Raw genomic sequence first — 10,629 nt, forward strand, 5'->3', positions numbered from 1 at the left:
AATATAAATTATAGAAGAAGTTATTTAATTAAGTAAAACAGAAAATTTATTACGATAGATATGGCTCAGATGATAGAAGATAAAACATAATAATAATGTTTATATTTCCTAAAGTTTTTCTTGCCAAGGAACATTTGACCCAGTAACACTTAATTCAAGAATTTGATGGTATGCTGTTGGTAAAATAATATATTACACTGTTTCAAGAATATTTAGAGTTTTTCAAGAATTTTATTTTTATGATTTATTATTATATATAATACTAAAAAACATAATCATAACATAATCTTATTAATAAAGAATAAAAAAATATATACATTTTTTGCTTTAAAATTATTTGTTTTCTTTAGCAAAAACAGTAATAAAAAAGAACTTATATAATATAAATGTATAAAAAAAGGAACCATTGGTAATTTGGCTATTTGACTAGATAAAATAAAAACATAAATAAAAAATTATAAATACTTTTTTAGCATAATTTTATTATTTTATCAAAAGAATAAATTTATTTATAATGATAGAAAGAATGTGACGAAATATTTATAATTATATTTATATTCTGAAGCAACAATTAAAAACAATAGCGATTACAGAAAGGAATTATCTTCCACCATCCCAGATTAAAAACATTTTTATGAATTATTCATAATTGCTTACAAAATGTAGAAAGTATGATCAAAATTGCAAACCTTATTGCAGAAAATGGGGCAACAGGATAAGAAAGCAGATTCATTAGAAACTCATTCATTATTCCATTCACATTCTAAGCAAATATAAAGCTAAAAGATATCTGAGACTAAATTCTGTCTCAGCAATGAATGGGTACCCAATAAGAATAAATGAATATCTTCAATAAGTCATTGGCCTTTAGGACAAAGCATTCTAGATACTCAATGGCATTGCTTGGCTCCTAGTTCAATGCTTTGTTTTTGTTTTGTTTTTTATCTATTGTAACCAACAATGAAAACTACTTTTATTGTATTTACTTATTTCACTTTATTTATTCTTTTATAATTATATTCCAAATAGCCAGATGATTCTGATAAGACTAAAACCCACTATGTTATTTATTTGATAAACAGAAATCCATTCAGATAAAATGATCTCATTATACTTTGAAATATCACAGGTATGAATTCTGTTTTAAGTTAATTTATAATCAAAAAGCCCAAATAGAAAAAATATGAAACGATGTTTCTCAGAAATTATAGTTTTACTTTGTTAAATTAAGGAAGAAAGAAAAGATATATAAAATTTATGGAGAGAATGGAGCAAGTGTAATTATTAATTAAATACCTACATTTGCACTTTTTTTTTTTGACCAAAAACAGTTCTACCTGGACCAAACCAAAGTAAGAAAGGAAAACTGCTTGGTTTGTGAAAAACATTCAGAAAATTACAAAAAAAAAAAAAAAGTGATGACAACTTTTTTTTTTATTATTTTGAAATGTAATAGTAAAATAAATAAATAAGTTAACTTTTTTTAGGTCTGTTTTCTATTATTTTTAAATTAATATTTATTTTACTTGAAATCAAAATAATATATTGAAATTACATAAATTAAATTAAATTTAAAGTTTTTGTCATAAAATATAAATTTATATATTTATCTACAAGTCTGCACAATGCTGTCTAAATACTCTAATCCTCATAGATAATAGACCAACTGCTTAAAAAAATTAGGTTAAGTAAATGGTCCAAGATCTACAAGGTCTGTAAAACTAAAAAAATAAATAAATGAAATAACAAAATGTGTGATTGCATACAATTGTAGGCTACTAAAAAACCATTCACAAGATGAGTCAGTTTCAAGTATATAAATTCTGAAGGAGTTGATTATATTTATAATTTTTGATAAAACTGCTTATAATAATTAAGAATTAATAATAAAAAAATTTTGAAGACAAACATTGTATTTTTTGATAATGAAATTAAATATAATGCATTTAATACAAGGTATGTAATAAGGAACAGCGAAGCTTTCTGGTCACTTTGTATTGAGGTTTAAAATAAACCAATTTAAAATACAAATAAGTTTTACAGTCTGATATTTATTTTATTTCTTGATCAATATTTTTCCTCTGTGCACTTTTCCCACAATAATTATTACATTTCTATTACAAAACTTGTGAAACTACTGATATCTGAATAGTTCTATTTAACACATCTTTCTGCTAAGTTGAGAAATCTATTTCAGAATTTTTAAGAATCACAACAGGATATAGATCCAAATTTATATAATTTTAAAATTGACTTGATAACTATAAAGTATTAACTTTTCTCTAGGGGAAAGGGCAAAAATTTGCTACTTTTACAAACATTGAAAAAATATTGTTTTGCGAAATTAAACTAAAATGTCAGGCATTGAAAAAGAATTTTATCTGCTCCTATTCAAACTTGTATTCAATGCATACTGTGACCATGGAATAAGGTTCATGTACAAAGCCTGATCTTAATAGATCTATTCCCTGGTGGGGGTGAAAGGTCTGGTTTTTCTCAAAGTTACATTTTGTCAACTAGTTATTTAAATTAACCTTGGAAAGAAATGCCAAGGTGGATGGGTCTCTTTGATCCTACTGGTATGGCTATTTGATTTATCATTGTTTTATTAACATTCTTATTAAAATATTATAGAAATTATATTCTTTTCATTTTAGGTAAATTTATAATTCAGGAAACAATCAACAAAATGAAATTCATATTTTAATATTTTTTTCAAAAACCATATATAATATAATGAAAGGAAATGCACAATTCTTAAATTATAAATTTACTTATATTCTTTACAAACATCTCTATATTTTAGATTCAGACAGCATTTAAGAACATTATGCGACCATTGAACTTTTACAAAGATTTGATAAGATAAATGATAAACCAGAGTCGTGACAGGAGACTTTAATGAACTGTCAGAGAGGAATGTTTTCTTATGAGATTAGAATCGATATGAAATGTTAACAAACGTATAAAATATTAAAAACAACTAATTTAAAAGGAGCATAAGACCGATATGAAGATATAAACATTTTAACTTTGAACGAATGTATGTCCAAAGAGAAAAGAGAAAGGACAGTACATATGGAAAGCGGAAAGTCAATTGAACATTCAACTCATTCAATAAAATTGTTTAAAAACTCACCGAAAAGGGAGATGAAGATAAGTATCATCATCAATATATCTCTATCATATTTAGTATATGTACAATGAAAATATAACTATTTAGCTAAGACTAGACGTGCATTGTGGCAGTGAAACCTTCGCATACCAGACTGGCTCGCTGGCTGCTGCCCCCTCCCTTTCGATACACTTCCTTTGTCTTGGCCACTCTTACTTTCTTCATTGCTACTGGTGGATATGGGATTGGTGGTTACATCATGAGGGCGAATCACAGATCCAGAAATAGAAGTTTAAAGGTAACCTGGAGTAGGAAACCGCTATAGTGGTTCCCGCGTATTGTGTTTTTCAATGGAATATTAACGGTGGTTAAACTTTCGCGTGAGAAAGGCTATCAATTTTGGGTAGTTTCAGAAATACCAAAGCAATGGTGAAGAATCCGCTATATTTCAGGATATGTATCTATTCTCTAAGACGTCCGTTACTCGTCGTTTTATCATAAATTAAAAAATAAATAAAATAATGGTAATAAATATAATAAGATAAAAGAAGAAAAAAAAAATGATGCAATTTTTCGTGACACATTTATTAAATATAACACTAATGTTAAAAAATTATTCCCTGAGCATCTAAGTTTCGTCACTGAAGTAGCATTTTCACTTCATTTTCAATTTTAAAATAGATTAATAGTGACTCAATTATTTCATTAAGGCTTAAAAATCTGTAAACCTTATCAAGATCCGAACAAGGAGCTTCTCCAAAACTAACTCGTTTCGCATAAAAAATTCCAACCCTCTTGCCCAATTTGGCGAAGCTGTAAAGATCCGGAAAACCATAACACTGTGAAAACATTTTTGAGTATGACGAAATGTTGATAGATTTCACTTCCACTTTTATGGTATCGTTCTGCCAAAAAGCAATCCTATACGCCGAATTTCAGATCAATTGATCCAAAGTTGACCGTTGAAGGTACCAAAATGTAATAGGAAAATTAATATAGATAGATTTGTGGGAGTGGGTAGCTCAGTGGTAAGGCAGTGTGCTACTTACTCCAAGGACCCGGCTTTGGCAGATAATTATTTTCTATTTCACCGTAGCCGTGAGTCAGCCCTGTGGGTTGAGTAGTAATGTAACCCTGACCCTTCATGGATTGTAGCGATACAGATTTAATTTCAATATATATGTTCTACGTTCTAGGCTCTATAAAATACACCTCCATCTCCTCTTCGATGACTTTCAACCCTTATCAGTCGCTAGCTTATTGTACTTGATACTCACTAGAGGTTGAATGGGGTTTCGGTAAATATGCAAAAAATAATTCAGTATTGAAAGAATAACACTTTTGTTAGAAATTTGATTGATAGATTTATTTATTGATAGATATTATAATCTGCCACACAGTTGTGGGCAACAGGTAATAGTGATGAATGATCTCATACATACTAAAATAAAATTAAAAAATAAATAAAATAAAATAAATAAATAAAAAAATAAACTTATTTAAAATATATACAAACAAAAGAATAGACAAGATGAACATAATCAAACTATCTGTATGAAAAATAAATAAAATAATATATACAATATTTACACAATCGACCTGAGCCCACTCTATCCCCCACGTGTGAGGGGTAGAGCAGAGCTCAAAAGATCCTCATCACTGGTTTTGTTAGAAATTATTTATTATTAAATAAAATTATTTATAATATGAGGTTCAAATAATTATTTATTTAGAAAAGAGAGTGATATATAACTAGACATGTCAATTGATGTGTTAGGGATACTTAACTAATAAGCAGTTCTGCCGATTCTTCCAACAGAAAAATACCCGCTGAGCGCCTTGAATAACGGTACAACTATTTAATAGTTATGTATGTATGACAGTAATGTCACATTGGGTTAGGTGTAATCGTTAATAGTACTAGTAAAGTCAGTGAAGTAACTGCAACTTTAACAATCACGAGTATATGTCTTGACAGTTTCTGCGGCAAAAGTGTTAGCCACTACCGTGGTATAACTACTTGATAGTTACAATCATGACAGCATTAACTATCAAGACAGTTTTACTGTGGGCCTGTGGCTTGATCGTTAATAGTACAAGTAATACAAGTGGACTAACAGTTGCATTAACTGCCACGTTTTACTGTCATATGTATACGCCTTGACAGTGAACTGTCGCAACATATCAACCTGTGAGGTGACATACGACCGATAAGGGTTAATACAGAGCAAAAAAAGAAAATTTTGGTTAGTGTTATGTGCGTGTTTTTGCTGTCTTCATCTTTAATTTTGTATATGTATTTATTCTTGATTCTATAATTTTGTAAGAAGTTCTCAGGAATGGTAGTTTTTAATCTTATTTTTATTTTTTTTTTGGTTGACTCCAAACTTCCTTCACAATCCTATACAACCCGACGATAAATAGTTAATGTTGAACCCAAACTTCCCTAAAATATTTTTTTTTTATATTAAAAAAATCGTGAGAGCCAAGATCCGTCACCATCGTACTTTCTTCCCATTTTCGGTTGAAATACAAATGAAAAGTGATTTCATTGTTTCATTAATACTCGAGAATAGGGAAAAAATCGCGAGGTCAAGGTAGTTTAGGAAAACTCAATTCATATGCAAAATTTCATGCAGGTATGCGAAAGCCACCTCCATCACCTCCACTTTTGTATTGTTGTTCTGCCTCATTATCTAATTTCAGTACATTTAATTGAAAGAGGCCGCTGCTGAAGCGTGGAAATCTCCAAAAAGCGTGTTCTATGGGTTACGAAACGGACATAATGGTACATCAACCCGATTCATATAACCCAGCTTAAAGAACATTCATCTGCAAATAATTTTAAAAATTAGTTTACATCACGCTTATCACGAAATTTCTGGTGGTCCTAAATTCTTACTAATCAGCCAATTAATTTAATAATTTTTTTTTATAACAATAACTCATAAACGGTGCATTGTAGCTAAACAGTTATAGCATAAAACATTAAATATTATTGAATTATGTGTTTAATAAGTTTAATAATATGAAATCAGCTAAGTAGTATGGACGCAAAGCACTTATTATGGTTGTTTCATAGGCTCCAATATTTGATCTTCATATTCATATTACTTGAAAGGATTATAACATTATGGTAATGATTCGACGTATAATCATCGCTTAGGATTTATAGACGAAAAAACAAAAGAAAAACATAAAATTTCTAACTCGTTACTTTATCAAACTAAACTTTACTTTATAAATGAGAAGAAGATGGTTGAGTCGCGGTTAGTGAAGAACACAAAATTTTAAAAATTAATGTATTAGTGACAACATTCCGGCCAGAATAAAAGTAATTACAGAATGATTAGAAGATAATAAAATAACTAACAATATATATACATAAATAGTGTAAAAAGAAAATGTCAAAGTATTACATGAAGACAAAGGCTATATGCGAATAAGTAATATTAAATTAAGAAAGAGGAAAGACCAAAAAATAAAAATTATTAAAAATAAAATAATGAAAGAAGATCACAAATACCAACAATGAAAATAAAACTTTATCTAATAAAGGCTTAACGAACCCGAAGGTTCGATGCCGATACCACCGATCGTTCTCTACGTACATCCCTCCTGTGACGCCCCTCTAAACCCAATACTTTCGTAATTAACTACTTTTTCAACTAATAAATACTAGTTATGTAATTGCAACTACAGTTACTAAAATGTAACATTGTTGGTAACTCTAGTAGTATTTTCGTGGTTTTGCGATTACAGTCATTGTAGTTGGTATCCATGAATCCAACTACTAGTTTAAATAAAAAGTAGTTATAAAAATAATTATAATTAGTAGTTGTAATTGTAACTGTAGTTATTGAGTATTAACTACAACTACACAGTTATTAACCATCTTTCATTCAATTTGGGAAAAATTAAAGAGGAATTTACATTTATTTTCGTTGTTTCACTTTATTTTTTTTGTTTCTTTCGTTAGTTTTCATTTATTTGCAATAAAATTATTTTCTGTTACGCGTAATTTATAATAAAATGTATACATGTAATATTATAAAATTTTGAATATAAAGACATTGCAGGTAGTTACTTCTTAACAATCTAAACTACTTCAATCACTGTTTTGAAACTACTGATTTTATCAACTACTTACTGTAGTTCCCCATTATCAATTACTAATTACATTAGCAGTTATAGTTGTAACTACATTTCAACTAATGTAGTTATAACTTATAATTTCTAATTGTAATTACAATTTTGCCCATCTCTGAGTTCTCCTCACCCACCAACTGAGGAAACCTCTCGTCATGTAATTTCCTATAGTTCTCAACATCGAGATCTTCTAAGGATTAGAATGCAGTGTAAGTCGTGACCAAGTGCTCAACGGTTTCCTGAACTATGGAGATAGAGCAAAGGCCATCAATATCCTGGCCAATCTTTGTAAGATTTACTCGACCTTTCTCTTAGGTCGACATTAAACGATATTAAACGACATTAAACGATATAATCAACGATCCTAGTTCTCCACAAATAAAAAGCCAATAAACATATTATACTGCATATGAATAATCCTTTATTTATTTTTTTGATATATCACCATCTTGAAATACAATCTTAAAAAACTTTGTAGTAAAAGAGCCCGCGATAAAAAAAGTCAGTTATTTCACTCCAATTTTTTATTACTTTAATGAAATCTACCTTTGATTGATTACTAGTCAAAATTGATAAGTCTACCAATTATAGTTAGAGCGAATACAAAATAGCGGCTGATTCAATATGCAAAAAAAATAAGATTTTCATTCGAAGTTCCATTTTTCTCAAACTATCTACAACTCTAGAAAACCTAATAGATCATTATTTAAATAAGAGTAGGCCTGTCAAAATATGAGGCCTAGTAGATCTGTTTACGTTCAAGAATTCCCAAGATACAGTTTTTTAATAAGCAACATTCCATGTAATATATACAAAAAAGTTATCAGTTAGGGAATTTATTGTGGAAAATCATTATCTAGGAACCATGAGACGTACATATGTCTATCTATTCTACTCAAATTAAAGCTAGTTTCATATGCTATAAAGTGGTTTATGATGTTTATCTTCGTAGGAGTAGTATTTTTAATGAAATTGACCAAAATAAATTAATAAGATGGTCATTTATAGTTGTTCGGACAAAATTGTTGATTTATGAAAAACTATATGTCAGGGAATATTCGACGTATAGATGTCTGCCAGCAATAAAATAAAATACAGTTTAATGTATAAGGTGGTTTATAACGTTTATTTTCGCAACGGTAGTAGTTTTTATGATATTTGTATAAGAATATAAATCTTGCAAATGGAATTAAAAAGAAATCAATTTATTTTAGCAAATGTCATGAACACTACTACTCCTACGAAGATAAACTACTTTATAGCATATGAAGAAACTAGCAATAATTTGAGTGCCAACAGGTCTAATGGTTCCTGAGATATAGGTCTCCCACATTAAATTCACTAACTACTGATTGTTGTGAAACGTTAAACTAGAGCTCATATTTTGGTAAATTTACTCTACTTCAAAGAAGTGGCGCTCGGGGTGAAAAATATTTTTTTTTAACGATTTGAAACAGTCGCCATTTTTTATTCCAACTAACTGTACTCGTATAATTTTTGCTTTGTTATTATACATAGCTTTCATTAAAGTAAAAAAAAAAAAAAATGGGTTGAAATAACTTATTTTTTTTCCACCGACCTCTTGTACTTTTACTCTTAATCCAATCACACGTGACTGGATTTGGAATCAAAAATTTCGCGAGACATTTTTTGTTTACCTGTAAACTTAACTTAATGACAGACGAATCAGGCATTAGCTATCATGTTTACTACGTTTAAGAACCTTATCTGGAAAAATTGTTGTTGTTTAAGAAGGGGTTTAATCTGCTTTAACTACAGTATATTATTTTATCAACATTTGAAATTGAATAAAGTACGAAGTTGGAAGTTCAACACTATATCTAACATTATAGGAAGTTAGTCCGGGTGGCGGTGAATAAAGGTATCAAAATGGTAAAAGAAATCCATGTATTGTAAACCAACGTTTCGCTCTAACGTCGCAGGGCTTCCTCGGGGCTGTCAGAATGAAGTACTGAGAACAACTGAACTGAGCCCTGCAAAGTGGGGCCAAACATTGGTTTACTATAGTTTTCCTTTGATACTTTTATTAACCGCTACCCAGATTATCTTCCTGCAATCTACCTCATACGGTCAACTATCATCTTTCAGTATATCAACAATGTAAGCGTAACAATTTACGCTTATTAGAAAGCAAAGGCAGCCCAAACAAGATTTATAAGTATTATGCCATTCAGAAACTGGGTTAAAATTTTGACTTTACATAGAATCAACTTTGATTTTACTCAATATTTTCTTTAAAACCATTTTCCTTTTTAAACAGGTCATTATGATTAAGAACTTCTGTAAATTTCGATGGTCTAAGTCACAGAATAATGTCGTAGTTAAAATTTCGATGTTGCATGACGTCGTTTTCAATTTAGCAGACCTATTAACAGACTTTCAACCATGTTAAATATTATTTCGTTTTAACATGCTAAAAGAGGGAAATATTTCTTCATTTAACACCTTTTCCATTTATCACTTTACCATGTTAAACTAAACATCATAAATACCCTTTGTCACAGTTCCATTCAAAACTTTTCACCTTCAAAATTAAGGGTTTTTCCGCTTCGGACAAGCTAGGACAAACAATTTACTTTAAGAGATTAAAAAAAAAAAAACTATATTTCACGATCATTGGGTCACAATAAGTGGGTCACAGAAATTCCGGTTTTGGCACTGCTCACCCCATTATGCGATAGGGGTCTGGTTCTGGAGATGGTATAAATCTGTTCTAGGTCCAAAACAAGTGAACAACTGCATTCCTCCGCGTCAATCTTGCGTTTTGTAGATCAACTATGAATTTTACGTAAAAGGCGAGTGGGTCTCGTAGAATGTGAATTTCTGGATGCTATGCCCATTGAGAAAATGTTGAACTAGTCCTGTATAATCAAATGAAACTCTTAATTCCAACGACCTCTCAATAACAAACTTCGTAAACACTTTATTTGAAAATTGTCAAATTTTAATTAGTGAATTTTGGGATCGACCATGTTAAAACCAAGAGTATATAATTTATTTTTTTTTAACCACGAATACAGAAATATTGGATGGAAGCAGTAACATATTATCCTCAATGCCCCAAGCCCGTTTAAGGCCGGGAAGACTCCCTCATCAAAGTAAAAAGAAATGTAGCCGCAATTAGACTTAATTGAAAATTTTAGAGGAGTTTTTCAGAGTTATATTAATTACAAAAATAGCTAAGCTGTCTTGGAGTAGGATTGAGCTTTTTTTTATCTTTTTTTTTTTAATGTGAAAATTATTATTTTTTACTAAAAAGGAATCTTCCATCTGGAAGATGAAAAAGGAATGGACCATCTGGTCCAGGTGCTGTAAAATAAAAAACTCAAATAGTAATGAAACTA

The 10,629-nt window shown here is 29.6% G+C and overlaps 1 protein-coding gene across 1 annotated transcript in view; it reads right to left on the minus strand.

Annotated features, from left to right (window-relative positions):
• Window positions 1-3,292, minus strand: part of knk (protein Skeletor knk) — a 15,107-nt gene extending 11,815 nt beyond the window's left edge. Inside the window, exon 1 of the mRNA XM_014416817.2 lies at window positions 3,140-3,292. Coding sequence (XP_014272303.1) covers window positions 3,140-3,170 — 31 coding nt within the window. The 5' untranslated portion in view covers window positions 3,171-3,292. The remainder of the gene's footprint in view (window positions 1-3,139) is intronic.
• Between the last annotated feature and the right edge of the window lie 7,337 nt (window positions 3,293-10,629).

The sequence above is a fragment of the Halyomorpha halys genome, unplaced genomic scaffold (assembly GCF_000696795.3).
Source record: "Halyomorpha halys isolate HHAL.00 unplaced genomic scaffold, Hhal_1.1 Scaffold134.1, whole genome shotgun sequence".
Classification (NCBI taxonomy): Eukaryota; Metazoa; Arthropoda; class Insecta; order Hemiptera; family Pentatomidae; genus Halyomorpha; species Halyomorpha halys.